The 27,900-nt window shown below is 41.0% G+C and overlaps 2 protein-coding genes across 2 annotated transcripts; both read right to left on the reverse strand.

The window, feature by feature from the left end:
- Positions 1 to 5,230: 5,230 nt before the first annotated feature.
- Positions 5,231 to 21,666, reverse strand: pdgfra (platelet-derived growth factor receptor, alpha polypeptide). The gene is made up of 29 exons (XM_086283765.1): positions 21,451 to 21,666; positions 19,066 to 19,141; positions 18,711 to 18,986; positions 18,272 to 18,544; positions 17,795 to 17,913; positions 16,803 to 16,962; positions 16,197 to 16,389; positions 15,860 to 15,975; positions 15,479 to 15,778; positions 15,131 to 15,397; positions 14,881 to 15,005; positions 14,616 to 14,784; positions 14,315 to 14,504; positions 14,043 to 14,158; positions 13,816 to 13,942; positions 13,521 to 13,717; positions 12,874 to 12,968; positions 12,427 to 12,559; positions 12,017 to 12,121; positions 11,560 to 11,670; positions 10,937 to 11,090; positions 10,159 to 10,319; positions 9,736 to 9,851; positions 9,086 to 9,208; positions 8,883 to 8,994; positions 8,700 to 8,799; positions 8,117 to 8,222; positions 7,148 to 7,380; positions 5,231 to 7,064 (listed from the first exon to the last, which is right to left on the reverse strand). Exons 2-29 carry the CDS (start codon positions 19,121 to 19,123, stop codon positions 6,917 to 6,919), a joined length of 4,383 nt encoding a protein of 1,460 aa, XP_086139891.1. The 5' UTR covers positions 19,124 to 19,141; positions 21,451 to 21,666; the 3' UTR covers positions 5,231 to 6,916.
- A 4,190-nt stretch (positions 21,667 to 25,856) lies between these two features.
- On the reverse strand, positions 25,857 to 27,381 carry gsx2 (GS homeobox 2). Its single transcript, XM_086283054.1, has 2 exons — positions 26,854 to 27,381; positions 25,857 to 26,618 (listed from the first exon to the last, which is right to left on the reverse strand). The coding sequence occupies exons 1-2, from the start codon at positions 27,227 to 27,229 to the stop codon at positions 26,278 to 26,280; spliced, it is 717 nt and encodes a 238-aa protein (XP_086139180.1). The 5' UTR covers positions 27,230 to 27,381; the 3' UTR covers positions 25,857 to 26,277.
- Between the last annotated feature and the right edge of the window lie 519 nt (positions 27,382 to 27,900).

Raw genomic sequence — 27,900 nt, forward strand, 5'->3', positions numbered from 1 at the left:
ACACTAACTTTCTGTGTTTGTTTTATTTTTATTTTCTGCCCTTAAGGTGGGTAAAAGTGTACCGGCTGTGACACTTTAGACAGCGACGAGACTGTTTCACTGGACTGTTTTGAGTAGCTCTAAAGAATGAAGTATATAGTGGGAAGTTTGTCAGCAGCACGCAAAATCGCCTAATAAATAAGCAAACACTGACACAGTCTGTGTCTTTGTTTTGTCTCGCCTCTTGGCGAGAGAGTTATCTTTTCACATAAGCACATTTGTTAGTTGGATTTGCTTAACATTAACTGCAAGTGTGTGTGTGTGTGTGTGTGTACAATCTGTTAGGACATAAAACTCACACAGTCACATTGTGAGGACTTGCCTACTTTTAGAAAACACTTCATTTTGTGGTAAAATCTTGGTTTATAACAACATTAAGGCTTGTTAAACATGGTAAAAATGTTTGTTAGACATGGTAAAAATGACCTGCTAAAGCTCTAACTGAGCATGAGAATTGGGAAGAAGGGTGATTTACACGACTATGTGGCTTAGTTGTTGGTGCCAAACAGGCTGGTCTGAATATTTCAGAAATATCTACTGAGATTTTCCCAATCAACTCATATTTAGCACCATTGCTGCTCATAACAATAGCAGCAGTTCTCTGAAAATACCATGTCAGATGTCAGAGGTCACAGAGAAATAGCCAGACTGCTTCAAGCTAGTGAGAAGGCAACAGTGGCTCTATTGGTTACAGCCAATGCACGCAAAAGAGCATCTCTGAATGCAGAACACGTCAAACTTTGAAGCATATGGGCTACAGCTGCAAAAGATTACACCAGGTGCCAATGTTAGCTAGGGTGAATTCTGACCGAGTTAACTAAGGTAGGAACTCACACTAGCTCACCAAAATGGGACAATAGAAAATTTTAAAAGGGTTGCCTGGCCTGATGAGTTACGATTTCTGCTGCAGCATTTGGATGGTAGGTTAGAATTTGAAAGTGAAAGCATGAAATCCATCCTACTTTGTATCTGTGGTTCAGGCTGGTTGCGATGGTGTTAGAGCATGTGGGATATTTTCCTGGCACACTTTGGGCTCCTTCTTTTACATCATTTAAACAGCACAGTCTACCTGAGGATTGTTGCTGACCATGTCTGTCACTTTATGACCACAGTGTATCCATGTTTTGATGGCTGCTTCCAACAGGATAACATGCCATGTCATAAAAGTAAAATCATGTCAAACTGGTTTCTTGAGCATGACATTGAGTTCAATCCATGTGTGATGATGTCATGCCAATATGGACCAAAATCTCTGAGGAATGCATGCACACCTTTGACATTGCAAGACAAAATCTGTCTTTTTTTCTAGAAGATGTTTTTCAAAACCTTAATTTTTAGTGACCTGAGGCAAATTTTACAAGTTGACAAAAAGATGAAACCTATTGAAAAAGTTACATTTACCAAAATACCTGTTGACTCTTGGACAGGGTCTTATATGCTCTCCTTTCTAATGTGTAGCAGTGTCACGCTGCTCACTGATTGGTTCACCCAATGACAGCTTTGCACGAGAGCAAAACATGTCAGCAACTATAGGATTAGATATATTGTCAAAACACATCATTAACTTTCTTTTCAGTGAATTCTCAACACTGGCATGAGGTTTGCATTTATCATATTGTGAAATAGCTCAAAAATGTTTAGATAGTTTTACATTACACCACTGACCCCCTCCCACTTTCTTAACACACATGTACTCACTTTGGTAATCTTTTGACAAATCCTCTGTCCTTAACAAGGTGAAGTCCTTATTTTGTAACCTTGTATTTCTAGGGCTTGTTTTTATACTTCGAAGTTTTGTTGTTGTTGTTTTTTAAATATGCACTTTATGTTGCGAAATAGTGAAATTTAATAGTCATGTGATTATTGACTTGTGGCTTTGGCTTTGGCCTGGTGATGGCTCTCCTGTGGTTCCAAGAGAGATTGTATAAACGTCTTTAAAAAATGTTCTCAGTTGATTGATCGCCTCACCAAACATTTTCCCAATGAGCCCCTGAGTTTGTCTTTAATGCATCATTTTGCTTACTGTGTAAAATATTTTCTCATATATAGTAATACAGATGATAAAGCAGGATAAATGGTAAATGGCCTGTATTTGTATAGCGCTTTACTTAATCCCTAAGGACCCCAAAGCGCTTTACACTACATTCAGTCATTCACGCATTCACACACACAGTCACACACTGGTGATGGCAAGCTACATTGCTTTACGCTTTAGAGCTACGCTGTGTTTAAGAAGTCTTTACGCTGTGGGCATGAGGTTTCCTCAGTTTTTTACCCACTGTTTTACCCTTTCTGTTGTGGTTTTAGGTTAAGTGCAATTAACCGTAAACTTGTTAGGCACAAAACATCTCAAATAGTTGATCAATTTCCAAATATAAATATAAGGCAGATATAAGGTTGTTTCAAATGATCAAGATCGGTTATGTCAAGCAGTGTTACATATGCTCTCTGGTCCGTATGGTGTTGGTAAGTGGTAGATGCTATTTCACATCACCTGCTTTGAAATAATAGAAATAATCGTCCAGTAACCACTGTGTGAATTTTCCTCTCTGAAATTGTTCGAGTGCATTGTGAATTTACAATTTGGTGTAATCAGTTCAGTGTAACACAAGTCAAAACTAGATACTATGCACACGAAGCCATTCAGGAAATTAGAGCAAGGTACGGAAATCTCAAGTTCTTACTAGCATGCTAAAACTCCACTCACATTTGAACGTATCTTCCTTCATGTTGTTTTAGTACACATGAAACGGCCCAGCTAACTGGGTGATTGCCATCTTTTGAATTTACTGACCTTAATGAAAAAATGTTCTTTGTATAATGTCGTAGCTAAAGGCACAATCTCCTTTTGGGATTGAATTAGTCTTGTTTTCACTGTGCAGTTCTGCAATGGTGTATGGGAAAACATAAGCACTGTTGCACAATGGAAGGCCAGCAGATTTCCTTTTAACTGAAACAGGTTTTTGAATTCAGGAATGCAAACAAGGACCAAAATTTGATCAGATATATTTCATGAAATAAAATGTATTCATACATGCAGCAGTTCCTTCTGTTATTTTATTGCACAAAGTTCACCACAACACTTTGCATGCATGTCTGCATGTCTCACGGCAGGCAAAGTTGTCTGAATGGAGCATTTGTTATCATCGTTGGGGGTTGGGTTGGCTAGTATCTTTCCACCACTCGAACAAAGTTTCCAATGCAAATAAAAATAAAACTTTAGGAATATTATCTTGAACTTTTTAGAAGCTAGTAACAAATACTTGTTTTGTTTGCAAGCAGCTGCCTGCTGACAGAGACAAACAGGTTTTCCTTTGACTGACTCTCTCAGTTTCATCACTGAAAAGATTTTGTTTTTTCAAATGGTTTGCTTTTTGGTGCTAATGTAAATGCAATAAAATTACAAATAGAACAAAACAAAAACTGAACGTAATGCTAGTTCATTTTGGTTATAAGACAATCTGCATGTGGAGTATTTTTACATGCGGGCATGTTTACTAGAGGTTTATCAAAACAAGACTCTTCAGAATAAGCTCCTTCACAGCTGTGGGTTTGAGCAGATATTGACCCTTTTGTGTACAAGTACAGGTTCGCCTTCAGGGTTCAACAGCTTGAGCAAACAGAAGACTCAAAATAAAACTGGGAAAACAGGCCCCAAATAAATAAGTCAGAAAAGTTGCTTTTGCTGTTAACGGTGTATAGCAGTGCAGATGGTGGTAAAGTTATAAAAGAATACAACCAGAGTGATAAAAAAAAATAAAAAATCCATTCCCAAACGGCAAATAGCTGGCAATACACCACAAATTAATTTATTGCGTTAGTTATTGCTTTATGGCAGAAAACAGCTTTAGATTGTAGCTCTGGAGGCTTAAGGCTCTATTTCTAATGGCCTACAGGTGCACATGGCTTTGGAGTGATGCCGGCACAGCTGCCTCTTTCTCAAGCAACATCATCATCACAACAGCTAAGGTTGATTGTAAGGAGGTGGAGAGAGGACAGATCTGCATTATGTTGCCATCCCCCTTAGGCCCTCCTGAACGCATATAGCATTATCTTGATACTACCTCCCCCTTGTGGAGGGTCGGTCAATGACAGCTAATACTCACTTGTAGTGTCTCCAAATGCAATTGAAGGGGTTTTTTGTTGTTGTTGTTTTTTTTTAGTAGTGAAGCACACAAACAGACACTAAAGCACGGACAATGATAAACTAGAACAGCACCATGTATGACCTTATACTTTATACTTTTTACGTTTAGTTGGCGATTTCACAAGGTGATTCATGAGGAGATATCTTTGCCCCCCTGTGGCAGTGTCTTAGATTGCACAGTATATTGACAATGTTTGGGGTTATGTTATCTTATTAACCTCTTTTTGGCACATAAAATATGAGTGATGTGAAGTGATACAACTAAGTAATTTGCTGAAACACTATGCTAAAGTACAATTTTAGAATACTTGTGCTTGACATGAATATTTTCATTTTATTCTACTTTGTAGAATTTGTCTTCATCCAGTTATTTCACATTAATAGATATTTGAAGTTCCACTTTATATTTAGATTAACATCGTATTACAGTATATAAATACAGTTTGTTCTGTTGTAACAATAAGTCTCCACCTCTTTGTCACACTGTTGCTTGCATGAAAGCAATGACCAGTTGGGGTCACTTGAGATAAATTAGAATTTACATTTTGAATAAATGCGTTTTGAAAATGAGATTTTGTAACAAAAGATGAAAAATAACATATCTTTGTCTCACATTAAACTGCTGACCACACAGTGACATTTTTATGCAGAAATTGTCTTTCATGTCTACTTTAATACTTTTACTCAGTAAAATCTGTGTATAGTACTTCAAGGAGAGGATCAGAGTATTTCTTCCATTGTTGGTTATTTGTGTATATTTGTTTGTGTGCGTATGATGACACTGATTTAGGCAAAAGGCAATTCTGTTCCTTTTGCAATTTATATTGGTTTATTAGAATATTACAGTCAGATGTAGGGAATCTATTTCGCTGCATCTTCATGGCATGTTATATCTCTGTAAGCACATTTTTTTAATTGATCACTTTATTTTTCTTTATTCTGTAATGAAAAATGCCTCAGAAAAAATTTTCTATTCCTATATATTTTTTGTTTGGGTGTGCAATGCTTAAAAATCACAAAGAGCAATAGAACATGATTTTTTTTACATTATAAATCATTTATTGAAATATAAATCATCTGAATGTACATGATGTAAAATAATGAAGCACAGTATTGAATCATCATACTGGGTGTGATTACCTTTACTTACAGGTAGGGTACTGATGACAACACATCACTCAACCGCACCACAAACATTCACATCCATACAGCCTGCCATAAGCATCTAAGACCAAAACTAGACGAGAGCTAATTTGTCAGCAACATCAAACGACAACAGTAAGACAAAAAGACAGGAAAGTGCAACAACCGTACGTAGTTTATGTCACAGTAAAAGAGAAGGAGGCAGTGGCACAGCTGGTTCAGCAGCAGGAAGATACAGAGGGTTATAAAGAGTCTACAGATAATTGATGTATGACATCATATAAAAATGAATCTGTAGTTTATCTACTGTCTTCTTATAACTAGAACCTGCTAATAGACATCAGGACAACAGATAAAATATGAGGTTAGAGGATGTAACCTTCTGGTAAAGCACTATATACTTTTTATTGGCCATGCTGCCATATTTACTGATACAAATGCCTTTTGATCTCTATTATTTTATGATTCCCATATTTGCATGAGAAAACTAATATTTTTGACTGTCTACTGTGATGTTTTAATGTTTCTCTGACTGAAGAAAGGAGAATTATCTCCTTTCTTGTAATGGATTTCACAAAATTATTGTCTTCAATCGGGTGAATAAGGGTGGACAAGTTGAATATGTGTTTATAAAATATTTGAGTGCTATCCCAATAATTCTTTCTTATATAACAACTCTGAAGCTATTTACATTACAATCACACTTCGTTAGACAAAGCCTATATGACAGATATGACTGGGGACTTTATCTGAGAACAAATGTTTGAATTTGTATTTCTGCAAAAAGCGCAGCGCCAAGAAGCAACTCAGAAGCTCATTTCTCCGAACCATACAAACCGCTGTGGTAAAAATCTACTTGGTATTCACAAACTAAACATGTTTATATATTGATAAAGTAAAAAAATAAATTTGAATTACTGTATGTACTTAACCACTGAATACATTAAATGGTTATATACAAAAAAAATGCACATAGTCCAAATTTTGTGCTTTAAAATCCAAGTATTGCTACTGATTGTACCAGCATCAGGTGCTTCTCTTGCAGCAGGTGAGTATGGAGTGTGTTTACCTGCCAAAGTTGTTGCTAGTGTTGGAATCATATAGTTTAAATAGTGCACTATAGTGGTTTTATAGATACCATATGAATGACGTCCCGCGGTGTTCAATCAAAGTTCTGACTAACATGTTTAATTTGTCCCTTGTTGCTTATATTGCTGTTAAAAGAATGCCCGATAGAATAAAGCTCTGCAAAGTACAAAGACAAATTAGATCTTTTTATCTAGATGTCTCCAACACACAGGCTCTGAGTCTTCTGAGTTCTTTAAGGTAACTTTCTGCTCACTCTCATCTCCAGCCCACGGGGACGGGGGGGCAATGTCCGAGGGGTAGCGATGTCACCACAGAGTCATCCAGATACTGAAGTGGTTTTGTTCTGTCCTCTCTCTCTGATGGGGTGACTGATAGGAGGGATGGCGGGGCTAGAGGGTTGACAGAACAGTCTTTGGTTCATTTACAGGTCTTTCTCTAGATTCCCATATCCTCACACCCCTTGTCTTTTCTGCCAATGCTTTATAGGCTGAGCAGTTGTCACAGAAAGCTGTCTTCCACCAGGTCACTACAGTCTAGACACATCTCATCCAGCAGCGTGATGTCCTCCAGAGTCTCACCCTCACGCTTAGCAAAGGTGGAACTGCTGGAGCCTGTCTCAATGGCGCTCTCTTCAGATGTTTGAGAGCTACAGGGGGCATAAATAACACACAAGTTAATCGCATCTAAAGCGTAACACTGTGAACTGTAGCAAAAGTCACTGACTTTTACCTGTGTCTGTTCCTCTTTCCATATTCTTCATCAGATATAGGGTCCAGGTCAGGAAGGGGAATGATGTAGCCACTGTCAGAGCTCAACCGCTGTTCATCAAAGCCACTTTCTCTGTCCTTCAGCTTCCCCTGGTTTTTGTAGGCAATCCCAATGTAGTCCTCATTTTCCATGCATACCCGAGTAACCGCAGGGTGGTCGCTCTTCAGGAACTCGTGGTTTACTCTTTGGTATTGCTGAATCAAAAACAACATGGGCCCATTAGAACTAGATACCAATACAGGGTGGAAACAAAAGATATAACTTTTTCCTGTTGCACAAAAGCAATGATGATTCAATTCACAGAATAACCATAGAACTATGGAGCCACAGGACTGGAGAAGTGCGGTATGTTGTGTGTAATCACTAGCTCATTTGCCAGCTGGATGGTGCGATCTAAACTGAAAATTACATATCTCATGCTAGCGTGAGGTGCTAAAACAGGAGCTGGTTCGTGTTCTGCCACCAGCCATTTACACTGTGGGGAAGGCAGAGGTGTGGCCGGTTTGATATGCCATGTGTAGTGGGGTCATTAAGACTGGGTGGTGGAGGCAAGAACTGGGGCTGTGTCATTAGGCCAGCTGCTCTGACATCCAGCTGCTGCATTTGAACTCTAATCACTTGTAGGTTTGTGTGCTTCCATGTGTGTGTGTGGTTTTTTTGTTTTTTTAAGAAAAAGCGAGAGAGCTTGAAAAAAATATCCAAATGCAGAGAGAGTGGAAAGGGCTTTAAATACACAGCTTGCATTTTAAACACATGCTTGGTAAATGATACCTAAAAAGCCAATAAACAGCTAGAAAATGAAAAAAATAAAAAGGTAACAGAATGCACACGTCCAACCATGAGGTCAAGAATGAGCAGAGGTAAATCTTGAAAGCAGGTGTTAAGTTTCCACAGAGCTCTGAGGCTGTAAGAGGTCACAAGGAGACTCACCCTCTTGTAGCTGGAGGGTAACAACGAAGCTACTGTTTCACTCAGACCCAGGAAAGATGGCCTCTTCTCTGGCTCACTGTTCCAGCACTTCATCATCATCTCATACCTGAAAAAGCAACAAACATGTGATCTGATGCAATCGTCGAGAACATACAAGCTGTCTTGCACTTTGTAAGTTTATCTTGACAGATTCGAGATGCCGTATATGAGCGGTCCCCGGGCCTCGGACCGGCACCGGTCCGTGAGTCGTTTGGTACCGGGCTGTGAGAGTTGAGGCTCAGGTGTGAAATGTATAGTTTTCAGGGTTTTTATCGGTTTTCAGCGTTATTTTGTTATCGTTTACTCGGTTTTCCTTGGTCTTTTCACGTGTGTTATGAATAAATCTTCTTTTTTTCGGTACCGGTACTAGTTTTATTTTGTTGTATTTATCCGCGACACCTTAAAGGCCGGTCCATGAAAATATTGTCGGGCATAAACCGGTCCGTGGCGCAAAAAAGGTTGGGGACCGCTGGTGTATATCACAGCACAGAAATGAACACCCCAACAAAGCAACTGTATAACCATTACGTGAACCCCTACATACACATCATGAGGTGCATGCTCTGGTTTTGACATCCTGTATCCACTCTTGATCTTGTTGTAGAAACTCGAGTCCACCACCATCCCTGGGTACGGGGTGCCACCTTTGCACAGAGACATTTTCACGTGAGTTTCTCAACCAATATTTGGATTTTCTTTTCTTTAACAGAGGTTTGCTGGGACTCACCTAGGGAGAATATCTCCCAGAGGAGGATGCCGTAAGACCACACGTCGCTCAGAGTGGTGTACAAGTTATCAAAAATACTCTCTGGTGCCATCCACTTCACCGGGAGAAAAGTCTGTTTTACGGCAGAAACAAAATCTTCAGCTATTGTTGAATCTGTTATTTTTTAAACTACAGTATAATTTGTCCGGAGAAGAAACACTTACGCTCCCTTTGGATACATAGTTGTTGTCATGCATGATATCTCTAGCCAGTCCAAAGTCACAGATCTTCACTATCTTGCCCTGAGAGAGAAGGACATTCCTGGCTGCAAGGTCTCGATGTACACACTGTTGTAAGAAAGTAAGGAAACTTGATTAGCACTTCATTGAACGACATAGCTGTTCTCAGTTCTCTCTTAAACTCATATTCTCTTCGAGCTCAAACCAGTACACTCTGCTCCCATAGCTACTCTCTCAAGCACATTTTTAATGCAGTTTCATAATGCTTTATAAAGCATACTCTTTGTGTATACATGCCAGTTGGAGGGATGTCTGTGACCACTGGATATTTAGGGATAATAACTATGAAGCTGAATGAAAAACCTCTGGCTGCAGTGCGTCCCTGTCTGGTAATTCTAGCTCTGGCTGTGCTGCTACTATATTCGGTTCCTGGCCGCTCTCTGGAGTGGGCTCAGCAGCCTTCACGGGACTGCTTATCACACAACCACTGATTTCCTTAGTTCGCCCCTTTGGCCAGTATGGCTGTCTTCATATAGGTCAAAGCACAAAACCTATAATCTGCGATTAGTGCAGAGGGAAGCAGGGGAATGCAAGGTTGTAGATCTGTGCGTGAAAAAAAATTCTTTTAAACTTACATTTTTGGAGGCAAGAAACTCCATGCCTTTGGCCACCTGGTAGGTAAAGCTGAGCAGGTCAGTGGTGGTGAGGCCTTCATTTACGTCGTCTGACAGCATGATTTCCATTTCACCTTCTGGTTTAGAAAACACACGCAAACACACCCTGAAGCGTTATGCGAGTATATGTTCAACGTGTATTGCAAATATAGCACTGCCTGCGCAAACCTGGCTTTTACTAATGGCAGGGAGAAATGAGGCATTATTATGCATGTGCTGCAATTATCCTCTCCATGTAATTGCAGGGTTTTACCAGTTCTAAAATTCTGACAGGGTGTACCCCCTGGCTAAAACACTGACTCAAACATAGCACCAAGGCCAAACAAGTCCACATCAATAACTCTGAGGGCAGAGCAAGAAGCAGGACAGGAAGACGGTGCGTACCACTCGAGTCTTTCTGCGAGGGTGGATGGTCATAGTTAGACCGCTGGATGTCTGAGTACTTGGAGGCATTGCTCATCTCCAACATGGGCACATACTGAGTGCTGTCAGCCTGCTTCATATCCATGTAGTCCCCTTTGCTTTCAAATGACAGGATCACATAACTGGGAGCAAAGACAAGAAAGGAACGTTGTTAGTGATGGCAACCTATAGCAAAAATACATTCTACAAATTATGTGCATGCATGTCAGTTTATATGTGTGTGTGTCCTTAAATCCTCTCACTCCCCTAGGCTGAGGTTAGAGGAAGATGTGGTTGAGGATAACATAGTAGCCAGGATTAAATTGTGTTATGGTCATTTTGAGGTGTGGTCACTGAGTCATCCATCAACACAGATGAGCCTCAAAAGAGAGCAAGAGAGGGCTGCTATTTTACCATGAGGATTTGGGTGGACACAATTAACAGGTACCTCCATAGTAACGCAATTAAATTGAAAGCGGAGACCACTTCAGACTGTGATCTGATTAGGCAAAGATGCCAGACAACCTCCTCAACCATGGAGAAACTGGTGATAGAGTTACTGATTGGGGGTAGATGGACAATGTGAGTGCATGTGTTGTAAACGGTTGCTTGGGCTTGTAAAGACTTGAGGATGTTTGGTCTTTTTGCAAAGTACCTTTTGATAACTGTCTGCATGGAAAAAAAAATATCATTCCACAAATGAAAATACATTATTTGTGATATATGTGCAGATGTGAGAAATATCTTCTATATGTTGTACCTCCTGCTGCTTTCATCTGCAGGGTTGATTCCAAAGATATCCAGCTCCTTCTTGTTCTTCTCGGGGTTCAGACTGAGGAAGTTCTCCCTGTTCTTGTGCAGATAGTTAACCAGGTCCCCATAGAAGCAGTACTCAGTGATAATGTAGATAGGGCCTGGGAACAACACAGAAGATGAAGTCGTGCATTGGCGTCAGTCTGCAGGCTAATCTTATCAGAGGCTCATAAAAGCCTAAAAGCACAGTCAAGAGGGCAAGCCTCCACTTTCCCATAAAAAGCCTATTAAAATACCACACCCAGCAAGAGCTGAGGAAGGCTGTCAATCTTTTTGGGCTGTTACAATTGTAAATGTCTGCAGTTCCCAAATCTGAAAGAGTGTTTGTGTGAGTGCGTGCATACAAATGTGGGTGTTATTGTTTGTGTGTCTTTGTAAAATGGTGACTAAATTACATAGGAGAGGCAACAGTGGTTATGATAAACAGTCATTATACTACCTTACATGTTTGCTTATGAAAGTGAGTGTGTGCATGTGTCTCTATGTGTGTGTGTGTGTGTGTGTGTGTGTGTGTGTGTGTGTGTGTGTGTGTGTGTGTCTTTATGTCCTTGGTTTGTGTGGGTTATTTACCTGACTTGGTGCATGCTCCCAGGAGGTTAACAATGTTGAGATGGGGTCCAAGATGAGTCATGATCTTGAGTTCAGACATCAGGGCCTGTTTCTCACTGGAGCGTGCTGTGGCTGAAAGAAGGTACAGCAAGCATGACTATCACACACTCAGTCAAACCAACAACAAGCCACTCAGTCCCATATCTAAAGACTTTTATCATAAGATATGGGACTAAAGACAAAAATCTTTCACTGTAGTGTCCTGTCTTCACTATAGTGTCTTTACAGCTTTCACTTTACCACCCCCTTGAGTTCCTTCAACAAATAAAATGAGCTGTCAGCTGTTTTCCCAGTAATATATGTAATGTATATAGACAGGCCTGTACCACTGACTGAATTCATTGTTAGAATTTTTTCAAGGCTTATTTTATTTACCACTGAATTCAGTCAGTTATGACATGGCAACTGTTAAACTCACGTTTCAGCATTTTCACTGCCACCTTCATGACAGGTTGGGAGCGGCTGAGCCCATAGGCGGTGCCCTCTACCACCTTCCCAAAGGCTCCAGAGCCCAAGATACGACCTGTGAAAGACGCAACAACAGGGGATCAGTTTCCTTGTAATAAAAACAAAAGAAACTGCTCAGGCATACAAACACATCCATACACTTTGCATGCTTCTGCTCTCTCATCTGTGACTCTTTCCAGTGATTGACTGTCCCCTTGATCACTGACTCAAAACAAATCCCAGGCAGAAAAACCTCAAGCTGGATTAGTTTATCGCACCCTAACTTCAAAGAAAGAGTGAGCCATCCTGGCTGGAACATCCCAGCAGGGAGGCCACAGAGCCTCTATAGAGTTAGCATATAAAAAATGACTGTCAGCTCACCAAGCACAAGTCTGTCACGGGGAAACTCCCATCTGGAGTCATAGGGAAGCTGCATGGGATCCACATAGATGTACTCATGACCGTCTGGGCTCACAGATTCTATGACCCTCCAGCGGATTTCATATCGTGGTTTCTGAGAGACAAAGAACGCATAAAAGATGGTTAATTAACATTTGCAAATTTACTTTTGTTCTAACAGTATTGGGGTCTTTGTTTTGCAGATCCACCCACTAATTAAATTTCCTTTATTGTCTCGAAAGGAAATTTTAAGTTCAGGAGCTGATTATGCAATATTGAAATATCTTGCAGGTGAAAAGACTAACAGTGTCCAGTTGAAAGCTCAGAGTAAAATCTGCAGTTCATTATGTATGCTGAAAAAAGAGAAATGGATGAACTGGTGAGCAGGTGAGAAGTGGGGATAAAATGCAAAAATGATCACAACAATACCTGTTTCCAGATAACAACCAAGACAATGAGTGAGATGATGACAATGACCAGGAGCACCAGCACAGCAGCAGCTACAGTCAGCTCAGGGTGAGGGCCTGTTCAAGAGGAAATCCAGCAGTCACACATGTTAAATGGATCACGCATTAATCACGTGGATGCAGCATGTCTACTGAAATTCTTGCAGTGAAATTTGCTTTATTTATTGCATAAGAAATATGAAAACCACAGGGTGCGCAGAGAGTTAAGCCAAAAAGTCATGTTGAGAAAACAACACAGAAGTGGGGGGGATGGGGTGGAGATGAGGAGCTGTTGTAGGGAGATGGGGGTGAAATTGTAAAGCTCATTTGAAAGGACCAAATGGCCTAGTGATTCCTGGAGTCCCAAAATTAGCTGTCAGAAGAAGAGCCCCTTCCTGATGACTCACCATCAGTTGTGCGACTAAAATGTCATCAGCTGACAGCTGCTACAACACTGGCAGAGCTAAGCTAGCCCTAAACAGTCTTTACAGAGCACATCACACCCTGAGCATCAAAAATTAAAGGAAATTTGGAGGATAAAAGGTGGAAAAAACAACATCATTTCAAAGCTAGGTTAAAAAAAGGAGGTTATTGAAGAGGATGCAGTGAAATATATTTGTGTGCTCTCACCATTGGACACCAGTTTGACCTCCCTGCTGACAACAGCCATTTCGTTCCTGGCCAGGCAGCGCACTGCCATTGTGCTTTCCAGATGACCAAACATGACCTGGCTCTCCAGGTTATTGTCTTCATCAATGTGTGAGTCCAATGTGATCTCAGTGGAGTTGGCAGGGATGGGCACCCACGAAGACGAATCATTAGCGCAACTGGATGGTAACAGCAGTAAAAAGACTATGTAGAGCATGTGTGTATATAGAGAGGTCCAGGAACAAATGAATGTTTTCTCAAAGAAGACTGCACATACTGTTTGATATTCTTGCAGACAAACCACTCCACCGTGGGTGTCGGCTGCCCTCTGGTAATGCAAACCACAGACTGGCCTTGAGGTGAGCCATGGTGAACGTCCATCAGATCAACAATGACTGCAGGCACTGTAACACAGTCAGTGTAAGCATGAGAAAAAAAAAACAGACTTTAACTGAGGCTAAAAGGTTGTCAGAGCAGTAATCATAGGGAATTGATTTCTCTGACCTTTGATTTCAAGGATTAAACTGATATCACGACTTTGGTTTCCGTTATCCACCCGCATGGTGTAGTTCCCGCTGTCCTCCTCCTTGGCTCGGATCAGGGTGAGAACACTCCTGTAGCTGTAAAGAACAACACAACCAGAAGTTCCAATAAGCACCCAGTAGTGACAGCTCACAGTCGCATCAACTCTAACTAATTAAAAGGTAAACTAGCTAATGCATGAGAATTTTACTTTGAGGTTGTCATTAGCTCTGCTGCCATTAGTGGCTTTTCACCTGGTTTCATTGATCTGCCGAAGGCTGGTGGAGATCTCTGCAGTCACATAGCTGAGTGGGTAGCCATCTTTAAACCAGCTGACATGAACACTTGGGAAGGAGTTGACAACAGCCCTGAACTCACAGACTTTATCCAGCGCTGCAGATTCGTATTCTCTGAACTCCGGCTTGATGGACAAGATATCACTTGCTGTGAGACATGAAGAGAGTCCAAAAGATAATCACTAATATATCATTGTAAAAAGAAAGACTTCAGAAATAGTATACATGATATTCACTCTGGATAAGGAAGGTTTTATACCATAAACTTGAATAGCTAGTTGTTTCGTCTGGCCCCTGTTACTCAGTATGTCAGTGATGGAGCAAGAGTAGATGCCGCTGTCTTTGGTTGAAGCTTGTGGGATGGTCAGGGTATAAAAGATCTCCTGAGTTCTCTTATTTTCTCGCACTGTTTTTGTACCACGATTTGCCTGCCAAACAAAAAGGGAACATCAGAGATGCTCAGTTACAAACAATTTTAAAACAACATTAAATACAGATGGAGTCAAAATGACGTGTGCATTCACCAGTTTGCCGGGATACTTCCAGTGATCTTCCAGAATCTCAGATCCCCGAGCCAGACAGGTGACAGTTATTGTGTCGCCCACCAGCAGAGCAGTCTTTTTTGCTGTCAACTCAACATCCAGCTCATCTGTGATACAACATTTTATCGAGTTAAAATGATGGTATAGAGGTAAATCTTGATCTTAGAATTAACATGTAGGATGCTAAACTTGTGTCTTTGTCTTACATATTCACAAACACAAGAAAACACACCTGTCCAACCATGGACAATATATTCCTCGCTGTAGAATTCGTGTCCATTTATGACAGCCTTGCAGACATAGGTTCCAGCAATGAATATCCCCAAAGCGCCCCTCTTGCTGTCATAAATACTAGGCACAGGCTGCTGGGTGTCACTGTTAATCAGAGTCACGTTAGCATTTGGATCAGACACTCGACACTGGATCTCCATCTCATCGTATCCAGACAGGACGTGGTTGCCAAAAGGTATCAGTGATTCCAGAAAGGGGACATCGGGGTCTGTGTAGGAATAAAACAAGATTATCACACCAGAAAATAAAATCAAACACACAAAACACACAAGCTCAGTTTACTCCATACCTGGAACATAAATGTAGATTCTGCTAAATTCTGCTGTATCCTCAGTGATAGTTCTACTATAAAAGCACGTGTAGTAGCCAGTGTGGCTTGCGGTGGCACTATCCACTGTGATGGTGCTGAAAAACAAGCCGTTGGAGTCCTCCTGCGTTTGCTCCGATAAACTGATTGGCGTCTCCCAGCCCAGTTTTTCCTGTCCATGACAGGTCAAGGTGAAAGGGGTGTGGAGAGTAACTACCATCTCGTCCAGCTCTGGCAGCAGCACAGGGACTGAAGATGATGGGATCATTCCTGCAGTGAGAGCTGAAAGAAGACAAATACAGTGGGTCATAAATCTTCTATAGGTCCTAAATACTCTATGGTCTGTCAGTCTGTCTTTCTTACCTTTCACGTGCAGGTTAAAGGAGAACTGAGCAGTGTGAGAGCCACTTTGAGCAATTATGGTATAATTTCCATTGTCTTTTTCCAGAGGATGTCTGAATTTCAAAATGCTCAGATACCTGGGTAAGAAAATGATATGCTAAATAAGGATAATGCTAAAATCACATTTACATCTCATTGTCATACATGTCTTTTTTTTTTTTAAATGTTACTAGTTTTGCCGCTACTTGTGGGAGATGTTATGCTGGACAACCACCACAAGACCTTCAAACTAAATAACTGCTGTCAATGTTGAATTTTCCTGCATATAAATCTAATAACAAAGAATATTTTTCCTCACCGATTTCCTCCCTGGTGGCTAGTCGTAGTAAAGAGGTAGTAGTTCACTTGTAAGTCTTTGTCATCTTTCATCCATATCACTTTGGGGGCTGGGTATGCGTCAATAATGATAGTAAACTCTGTCTCCTCAAAACTGTGGACAAATTCTGTGGATAAAATCCCACTGTGGTCCATGGCCACAAAAGAATTCTCCTCTGCAAAAGGAAAAAGCAGAAGACTGCAGGTTAAAATGGGTTAAAGTGAGTGAGGAAAGTTAACAGTGGTGCAAGTCAAGGACTGGGAAGAAGGCACATTGACAGGGAGGCTGAAGGTGAAATGAAGACCTGACACACATCTGTTGAACCCATCCTATAAAACACAGTAGCTGATGCTGAAAGCAGCGGTGATGTTTTATGGTTGGATAGCAGAAAATGACTTCCACACACTGCTGAAAGCATTTTGTGCACATATGGGAAAATACTAATTTGACCTGAATGATGATGAGAATGTTAAATATATATGATATAACTGATTTTAAGTCGGCCGTTTACGCAGTTATTCACATTATTACAGCTCTGCTGGAAACTCATTGGTGGTATCTAGGAAAGGTTTCTTGGGGATGACTCACCAAAGACCGTCACAGCCACCTTTTTGACTCTGACCTCACCGCGTTTGTCTGTAACAGAGCACTCATAGGTGCCACTGTCCTCTGAGGCGGCTCGTGGGATACTGAGGATGTAGACGACCCGCTCAGGAAAAGTTTCCTTCATCAAAACTGCATCCTTAGCCTATAGACACAAAAGAACAGTGTGAGATCACCAGAGAAAAAAAAATTAGCAATATGATATCTGAATGTTGTAATTCACAGAGTTTTCCCTTTTGCAGATACAACATCTGTATATCAGAATCTGTATGTCATGGTGCTGAAGGCTAATGGTTAAAACACTTGCTAGGCCACAGGAGATAAATTAGGATCACAGAGGCTTTTAAAGAGCCTGTAATTGCAGCTGAGACCAAAACCAGGAGTCATAAGTCCTGTGTTCCTGACCATCTCTGGAAAAGGGCTTAAAGGAATCCCATGCAAAATGTGCACATAGATTAACTATCTGAATATAAACAAACTTAAGTTACAAATGCAACTTGCTCTGACCCTTCAACGTAACACGCATTAAAAGCATTAAATGTTTAGCTGGTTTACAGGAGCAGATAACATCTGTCCGACATGTTTCAAAGTCAGTGGGGTCAAAGATTTACTATGGTTTCTCTTGCCCTTCTTTTAAACTGCTTCTTTCCCTCAAGATAGCTGTGGCAGTTAACTCTATGCAAAAGTGCTGTGTTTGGCTTACATCCTCACAATAAAGACTCAACCTTCAGTTGCTGCTTTCCTAACACATAATTTGTAACCACTAAAGGCTGTCCTCTGAGCTATATTCCACTGGCCACTGCTAGCTTTGGGTCCAAAACCATTATTTTCTTATTTAAGGCTCAGTACTGCTGGCTTGGAAATGACATTGGGTAGAAGGACACACTGCAAGATGAAGTGGATGAGTGGCTGAAGCTGTATAGGAGACTAAATTTAATTAAAATGGGAAAACACAGAGGGAAATGACTGCATCTTGCCTGTTTTTTAGGATGGAGCCACTGCTGTTGAAAGTCCAGGCCAGAAGGAACGATGCATGTGATGTTGAAAGGCTGCCCTGCTCGCAATGTCTCTTCACTGGCTATTATCTCCATAGGGTCTAAAGAGGGACCAGCGGAGAGCATTTATCAGCAACACAATCTCTCACATCACGTGTGGCAGCCTGATTACCGTGACTTGATTTATCGCAGAGTGGTGGTTATACACCAACACACACACACAAACACACAGAGAGTGCAAACATGCATGTGAAGTCATCCCACTTCTGTAATAATGACATAATGTCATGCAGTGAGATCACCCTGTAGCCTTCTCTTCATAAACAGGAGTGTTTCCAGCTGTTCAGTTATTCTTTTTTTTTTTAATCTTTATCCTGCCATTACCATGTCTATAGCTCCTATTTCTTTTTTAGTAAAAAGAGAGTATATCATACTACAACTACACTTGTCTTGACTTACCATTAGATATTACAGTGTAAATAGAACTTCGGAATATCTGGTCATTCACATTGGTTTCACACTGGTACTGCCCAGGAGATAGGTTGTTTGAGAAGAAGCCTTCTTTGTTGTTGTATAAGGCATGCATAGCCTCTCCACTGGGGACTTTTCTCAGGATGACATAGGAGTCCCAGTGAGACACACGACATGGGATGTTGAATCCATAATTGTCCATATTGTCCATGGAGACAACCAGGTCTCTGGGTAACTCGGGGACAAATGGAACGTGTGGATCTAGGTTTAAAAAAAGAAGATTTTTATAATTTGCTTCATCAGCCTATGGCATGTGGGCGACCGCTAAACGCGAAAAACCGACACCCCCCACAAATTCACTCTAGTGCTGTAAGCCGCCCGAGCAAAAGTTATATGGTATAGCATAACATATGACCAATATATTCACCTGGGACAAAAACATAAATTTCTGCTTCAGCATCTTCCAGTTCTTCATCCGGGTCTTCATATTTGCACGTGTAATAACCTGTGTTTTCTACAGTTGCGTTGTCTATGAAGAGTGTTGAAGTGTAATACCCCGGATAAACCAGGGCATTTTTCGGCAGCGGTTCCTCCCAAACCACGTTTCTTTTACCGGTGCAGCTTATATTGAAGATGGAATTGCGCTGTAGGACAAACTCCTCCTGGTCAGACAAGATGGTTGGTGGAGGCAGTCCAGAGGTAACTAAGAGACAGTTTGGTAAACATCAGAGAAACAGCTGGGAAACTATCAAAAGGATTTACCTGCAGACTGTTTTACTTACCTGTAACCAAAACCACCAAACTGCCCCCAAAGAGGACAAACGTCTTCACCCAATCCATGACTATGGATGCTTTGACCTGTAAAGACAAACGGTTATTTACTAAAGACGAGGACACTTTATCCGATCTTACACGATTTATCCCATTTGAAAGCATTAATGTTTTAAAAAAATGGATCAGTGGAGTTTTCACTTTTGAATTTTGACTTCTACTTCCTTTAAGCCCAACTTTAAGTAATTATATCGAGCATGCGCTTGCTATGATGCGTGCACATTTCTGGTGCCACACATTGCTTTAGTGCTGAAACTGTACACATGTGAAATTTATTGCAGATATGCATCCATTATTTTATTAAGAGGAGAATTACTATTCGCAAATTGTGACTCGCAATTCTGCCGTTAACCCTTTAACCTGAACCATGAAATAACTGCCAGAAATCTTTAATTTTTTGATAACGGAGTGTTTGTTAGACAAAATATATAAAAATATATCGAATTTTAATCTGATTATATATGATATTTAATATGTATCACATTTGCTACACAAGCCATATTTTTGCAATTTAGTCATTAAAAAGTTGTCATGCAATTCATATCATTTTTGAGGGTAAAAAGAGCCAGTGGTGGCTGCTCCCAATCGATAGAGGGCGACACAGTCCGCCTTATAAGTGCATCGAAGCTAATCCCCCCCCCCCTTTGCTTACTCGCTCTCCTAAAGCTTATCTTTTCGTTTTATAAATGCACATTTTAGTTTTTGCATGGAATGTAAGCACAAATTGGTTGCACATTGTTCTGTTTCTCCCCTTTTTGTTACAATTCTAAATGTACCTATAAAAACACTGTTATCAACTGGATAATCAGGTCTGATACCTTCTCAAATTTAGCCCATTATTCCGAACAATTCTTTACAAAGATCGTGTTATGTCTGCCTTTTTCAGGTACCTCTGCAACTATGATCCCCATATTCTTTGAAGCTGATGGGCGATCAGGGATTTTTTTTTGTAAATCAGGGGGAACATAATTTGAGTGGCCCACTCAAAGAAAACTCTGCTAAAGATTAAGCTCCCCTTCAATTAACTTTAAGTATTTTTCTTTCTTTTTATATCTCAAAATAGGTTTTGCATGTGACGGGGAGGTCTAGATTCCATTTTCTGCATAACTTCCCTGGTCCCAGACAATACAGCTGCTGGTCCCTTTGCTGTTTCCTGTGGCTGCCCGCTCTGGCTCAGTCGAAAAGAACTAAATTATCCATGGGTAACCTGGGTTTGTTTAGCTCTATAATTAGCGCACCCAGTGTGCACAAAAGTACATATTCGTGTGGGAATCAGTTGACAAAATGCCTAATCCGTTTGGCATGTTTGTACACTCGCGTTGTCTCAAACAATTTCGAGAGAGGATTTTTCAATTGCATTGGCTTGGCAAGAATTCTGTAGCCACTGAGCGTAAATCTGACTGAGCCTAAAGTGGCAGTAAGACTTCGTGCACGTCCCGATCCACTTTTATTTCCTCTGCTCTCCCAGCAGGAGACTCGACAAATGCGCCACAGAGCAAACGCATCCTCCGCTGGGTTTGGACACAGTTGAGCAACAGCTGATATTGGCTTATCTCAACTTTCACCGGGTCGGTTATGTACCATAATTTTCCATAAAAAATTAAGAAACTGTCGAATACAGTTAAAATGTTTTAAATTCTTGTGAGAATTCACTCTTGAAATTCTGACCACAAGCGGTATTCCTCTGTTAAACCCGTTGGTGACATGGCCCTAAAAGTTCTTCCTTTCTTCTTTTTCTCCTCTTGGATCAGTTCAGCCTCCGCTCGAAATCTCCAGTCAGCCTTATTGAAGTGCAACCAGCACAGATTTTCCATTTTAATTCCTCACATTCCTGGGACAGACTAGAAAACAATGTGATGTACAATTTCCAATGTGTTTCTCATTAAATGCCAAGCAGCATCCCACAATGGAGCCTTCAGTCTTCGAATTGACACCTCCAGCTGTGAGCCTAAAACCGAGCGCTTTTATCCAGCAGAGTCAGCATGATCTCTCCGCTTGGCGTCCAGGGGTGAGACCATATGGTGCAAGGGGGAGAGGAAATCAAACCCCAAAATCCTTTTGGATTGTTTAATGCAAAGCCTGCATACAAATTGCAGGGTCGAAGGGCTCCCTGCGATCCATATTAAGTGAATGCAACTTTTAGATCAACTTTTCTATTAATATGATACGAAATGATATAGTGCATTAACTGGCTAAACTAATTAGGAAGACAATTAAACTCCATCTAATCTTACAGAACAGTAATCTACTGTAGATTTCCCACTCTTTAATTATATCAAAACGAGACAACTTTTCAAAAGACTAAGAAAAATAGTTTCAATCGACCCCTTAATTACCTTATACTAATCCCTGCTTTATATTCCTTTCGTGTAAGTATATCCACAATGAATTGGTCACTCCAAATGCCGCAGCATAAAGGGTCCTTTGCAGCGGTTATAATCCTCAGAGGTCCTGCTCTGTGAGAGCATATGTGCCACCCTCTGTCCGCATCCACGACTGCCTTCACTACTGCGCTCCAGCTACATCGACCTGTAACTGATTCGATGTTACAGTCCACCCTCCTCCCACCGAAAAAAAGTAATCATCTGTCTCAAAGTAAATAACTCCCAGGAAATGACCCCCCCCCCCCCCCCTTTCTCTTCTTTCGAGCTCCGAGACCCTTTTCAAAGTAAGAGTCGGACGTGTATACCCGCTGAAATCTGGGCACAAAATGGCATTTTCAATGGACTTTAGTCGGATACGAAAACTTCTGAAAGTAAAACTCTTCATGAGATACTTTTGGGGAACCTATGTTGTATGTGATGATGTTTAGCTTTGATGGATATGGTATTTTGTGACTGATTGTATTACTGATTCATGTTAAGAAGGGTTTTCCTCAAATTAAAACGTACTTATCTATGTTTTCTTGCAGGATCCCCGTAGCCTACAGTGAACAAGGTTCTCAGTCAGAAACCGCGAACTGCGGCTCTCGGAACGCATAGAGGGCGCTCCAACACCACCATATCACCACCTACCTTTTCGTCTTTGCTTCTTCTCTCTCCCTGACTCAAAGGACAGAGCCTTCTCGATGAGGGACACACACACACACACACACACACACACACACACACACACACACACACACACACACACACACACGAGAGTCAGCTGTTTACCGAGTGCTCATCCAAGGCTATTATTTTTTCACCGTATCTCCCTACACCCCGGGCCTCTCCTGGTGGGCTCACAAAGAAGAATGGGTCCCTATGAATCACCTATCTCTTGGCAAAGCAGAGGGGTATCAGACCGTTGTCTTTGCATGGAGCAGGGCCCCGGGGCCGATGTTTCACCCCCCCCACCCCCCCACCCCCCCCCCCCCCCCCCCCCCAACTACGGCCCCTTGGCGCAATTACTTCCACATGTTAGGGAAAAGAACTGTGTCCTTGTTCTCCAAACAAAGGATCTCAACTTCGGAAGCCAGAGCTCAGCTCAGACCTGTTTTTGCCTCGTTTGGGGGGATAAAACTGCTCAGTTTCAACAGTTCTAACTTCCGTAAAACATTACAGGTAAACTGGAAAAGTTTTAGTTACTTATTTCTTCGTGTGAATAAGTTCAAAGCTAAATCAAGCAAATACAAGGCTTCGCTAATAGATTTCTTAAGAAAAAATAATCACAGTTAATTTTCACAACAGATTACAAGCACAGCAAACGCCTAAATATTCCAGATATAGGCCTACACTGCATATAACTCCAGTTCCTGCATGGTGACTGTCTTGCCACCAACTCTCCACCAGGGGGCTTTGACAAAAAATATAGCGGTATTAATTATATGTTAACAGCAACGTTCAGTTGCTACATAACAAATAAACACATAAAAATAAATAATATATGTAAATAAATAAAAGACTGAGAAACTCCATTTGATATGTGTTTAAACATCCCTTTTAAGCAAAAAACAGCTTCTTGCCAGAGCAAACTCAATGCACAACTGAGTTTAGCAAACATCAATATCCAACATAACATTTCGTCTCATAGACATGATAAGTACTTAAATGGAGTACTTAAACTACTGGATGGACGATGGCCTTTGGAGGGCGGTCCTTGCGGGAGCTGTCCAGCGTGCTGAACTGAGCGTTGTCCGTAACCTATTCAACACCCTCTTTTTTTCTTTTTTTCTTTCTTTTTTTTTTTTTTTTAGCTCTAACCTCTCTAAAAGGCTAGGCATTAAGTTGATTTTTATAGATCATAGAAAACGAAAACAGTGACTGCATGATACACAACATGCTAAACATTCACCAGAATCCCGCATTATATTACGATGTATATTAAAAACAATTCCAAAAACCTCCAAACAGTGTAAACAAGGAAAAAATGGGATTCATTTTGGATCAACAATGCAGCATACAAAAGTCAACAATATATGTAGTTAAGTTCATTTAAGCTGATATTAATACAAATATATGAGGTCTCCATAGCGCTCCATGTGTGAATGTACCTGACCCCGTTTATACAAAGATGGATGCAACCACTTGACTTTTTGAAAGGTCAACGTAATAATTAATTATCACATCCTTGTCTTGCACACACACACACACACACACACACACACACACACACACACACACACACACACACACACACACACACAGAGAGAGAGAGAGAGAGAGAGAGAGAGAGAGAGAGAGAGGGAGAGAGAGAGAGAGAGAGAGAGAGAGAGAAGGAAATTGGCCACCATATAAATATATTAGTTAATTACTATAGCCTAAATAATACACATTTCGACTGTAGCTTGGTCCGAAAAAGTAACCCAGTATCATAATTTCAGATCCATGTGTTTAAGTGTAAAAACGTTCAGGTGTTTAACGTGAGATCAGAGCGTGTGTCCCAGGGGAAACCCGTTGATATGTGATTTAAATGAATGGAATTGATATATGTGCGGAAGTTGAATGCTACACTGCTGATAAATAAATAAAGTGGACCTCTCTTGGAGGAAAAAAAAAAAAGACAACACCCCCCTCGGGTACTTCAGCTTCTTCCAGCCCATCTCTCCGCATGAGACAGCAGCTGCACCAGGCTCAAAAGCGCTCTTATTAATTGTCTTTTGTCATGCGTAATTGCTGTATTTTCAATGGTGGCCGATGCAGGACGACTTTGGAGTGCTCTCGTTTTTCTGTGCATTGGTTGCTATAGTCCCTTTACTGCAGAATTTATGCTCCACAGTCTCAGCCCGGCATTATTTCAAATATCTGTGTAACCTCCGTGTGATCGGAAAAGTTCGTCATTGTGACAGTTATAGAAGAGATAGCCGTTCGACCTGGAAAAAGGAGCTTCAGCCCATCATTATATAGACCTTACAGTTTGAGGTCACGTCCTGTGGGGCTGAAAAGGGGGAGAGTCTTTGTCGAAACTGTGGTTTATTCTATTGTTAATAGCTTTAAATGCTGCACTGGTCTTTCACACCTGCAAGGGAACTCTAATTCGATTAATAGGAACTTCAATATATATTCATTAGATGGCTTTCCCCCAATAATATATGATCACCAGCGGGATGTGAATGGGGACCATTTATTCCTACTCTGAATGGGCCTGCGTGGGACCAAAACTTCACCTGCTTCCCCTCTCAATTAGGAATGTATCCCAAACTCTGACAGAAACGAGTTAAATTAGGCGTCAGCTAATTTCCAGTGGCCCCTCCTACGTAATCCCTCCTCAGAGCCTTTCCATTTGAGCGTGCCCCCTTTAATTCACCATAAGTTGAAAGGTTCAAATAGTGCCTAATGAAACAGTGACTAAATCGTTCTCTGTCGCTCGGAGGAACCCTGTAGCTGTCTCTCAAAGCTCTCTCAGCACACAGCCGTCGGGGGTCCTGGGCTAAATGCGAGTCCCAAGGCAGGACAATCTAACCTGTCAAAGCCTTTGCCCACTTCTATATATACTTGTTCTGTGGTCTCAAGCAATAGCAGCATAATCAACCAACGTGGGACCGAAAACGCAATTAAACTCGCTTTGGACAACCAAAATCTTTTCAAAAGCGAACATTAATGGACTATTGGCTGCTCCCCGGGGGCGTTATCGGGTACCCTTTTGTGGTCACATCTAAGGAGAAATTACACTTTCATAAAGCTCACTTCATCCATTTTGAATTAGATAGCTAGATCTTGTAAATTGAGCTCTGCTTCATAATGTTCTTAAATAAAATACGCACAGTGGACATTGAGGTGTAACAGAATAAGACCACTGGTTAGGAATGACAGCTTAATAATGATAGCTGTCGTGACAGAAACACCTTAATTCGGTGAAATGCTAAAAGATAACTGAACTCACGGTTTAATGAGCCAGAGGCTAGGAAAGTACAAAGTCTTTGTAATACAATAAAACAACTTTATCTTTTTTAAGGTGGAATTGTAATTTTTTGAAAAAAACATTTAATTGTGTTTAAATTAAATTATATAAGGGGGGCTTTTTTCTTCATAAAATTACAATGAATGTACGTTTGAAACCTTGTAATATTTCACTTATAATACTGAATATTTACAAATTTTTATCGGAAAAGTGAAAAAAAATCATCCCTGCGAGCAGTTTTTAAATCAACTCGACTCTCAAAGACGCAAAAATCAGTTTTTCCACTTTGTATTAATTATCAGTGTTAGAAATATTAGAGATTCGGGTGAGCATGTGCATAATCAATCATAGTAAGTCAATAATGACAAATTATTAGGTCAGCTCGTCATGTTTATTTCAATAAATACAGATATACAAAGTTTACAAATTGTTACATACAGGTTTCGGGTTTACACGTCAGACCTTTACTATTTCTTGGGGTTTTCTGTGCTACACGTCACTGACTGTAAACGTATTTCCGGCAAAAACTGAAATCATTTACTGGGGATAATTAACAAGGTAGTGTAGGTGAGAACCTCGGGGGGATCCACATAACATCAGTCACATAGTTGGCCGTGTTCCCAAATATTTCACAAACACCTATCCACACTGGTTTTTAAACATTAAACATTTGTTTTGAACATTATAAAGAACATGGAGCGAAGAACAATTAATATTTTCAGAACTTCTTCTCAGGCTTCATGCAGCAGATATTTGGCTCAGGGGCTGGGTGATGCCGTGATCCATAAATGCAGCAGGGCAGAGGATGCGCCAGCAGTGGAACTTGTTGAGCCGAGTTGCTCTCAGATGGGTGACACCTCTTTCTCTTCAGAGGCTGAGGCCGGAGATAGAGACTCCTCGTCTTCTGACCTTGAATAGTCTGTGTGGCCGGTTGTGCACTTGCAACCACTGTGCGCGCTCCTTTGGGTGGCTTTACCCTCCTTCTTGTGCTTCACTCTGCGGTTCTGAAACCAGATTTTCACCTGTTTCTCTGACAGGTTTAAATATGTAGCGATTTCGATTCTCCTGAGTCTAGAAAGATACATGTTCGTGGAAAACTCCCTTTCAAGTTCCAGGAGTTGCGTACTTGTAAAAGCCGTGCGCATCCTCTTGCCATTCTGTATGTGGTTACTCTCGGAGGCACCTGTTAGAGGAAACAAACATTTTTTGAGTCATGTTTTAGTTCTGTACTTCGTCTGTGAATGCGCGCTCAATCCAAGACAGGTGAAATATCGCGCGTAAATCGTCGTGCGTAAAAACAAAGTGCATACCATTGATCTTACTGCTACAAAGTACAACACGAGTTCTAATAAGTACACAAATATGTGCCGGACAGTAGCTCTAGTCATGAGCCGAGACAGTAGAAAACACGTGCTTACCAATAGAGAGACAATGGTATCTCCTGGGATCTGTGACGCTGAAGGTGGGCGTGCAGACAGGTGTATGTCCAGGGTGAGCGAGTGCAGGAGACTGCTGATGTGCTATTCTCTGACAATACTGTGGCTCTGCTCCTGGAAACTGACTCTTCAGCATGGGAATGCCGCTGCGGGAAGAGTGGATGTGGGATGTGACGCACAGTGGACAAACACAGAAAGTCCCATTTTTCCTGGAGGGGCACACGGGAGCGGTGACAGTCATTACGCTCGGAGAGTGCATGCTGATTGGAATAAGGAAGTCTTGTCCTGGATGCTCAGTTGGTCCAGGTCGCACCGTATCCTTGATTATTAAAGAATCAACATAAAATGACCTCGACATGGCTGCGTCGCTGATAAGTGATCACTCGGTGAGCAGGATGATTGCTGCTTCTCATCTGAGCCCCTCGGGATTTCCAAAGGTGCTTATGTTTGATGGTCCAACAAAAGAGAGCCCGAGGAGGGTTGGCCCTGCAGCGTCACCCACGTGCGCACCCGGCTCTTGGGGTTTATACTGTCAGTGACCTAGACCACGTGATGTCTCATATAGGCCTCCAATCACAGCTTCAAGATTTGCTTTTTTATGCCGAATTTACAAAAGTCTTGACTGGTAACATAACATAATCAGGGATTTTTTTAAATTTATTTATTATTGTGTAGAAAGTTCTACAAAGACATTTTTCAGCACATTCACACTGACTGAAGTATTACTTTGTAATACATTTGAAACAAAACCTAATATAGGTAGGTAGGTAGGTAGGTAGATAGATAGATAGATAGATAGATAGATAGATAGATAGATAGATAGATAGATAGATAGATAGATAGATAGATAGATAGATAGATAGATAGATAGATAGATAGATAGATAGATAGATAGATAGATAGATAGATAGATAGATAGATAGATAGATAGATAGATATTGCGAACATTTAAAACGTGCTGGTGAGATTTGAAAATTCAAACTTGTCACTACTGAACAGCTGTTTGGAAACACCTGCAACTATATAAAT

Source organism: Aulonocara sp. 'chitande type north' Nkhata Bay, linkage group LG23, assembly GCF_057382095.1.
Source record: "Aulonocara sp. 'chitande type north' Nkhata Bay isolate Kocher_YH1m ecotype deep benthic linkage group LG23, A_spYH_male_GT1.1, whole genome shotgun sequence".
Classification (NCBI taxonomy): Eukaryota; Metazoa; Chordata; class Actinopteri; order Cichliformes; family Cichlidae; genus Aulonocara; species Aulonocara sp. 'chitande type north' Nkhata Bay.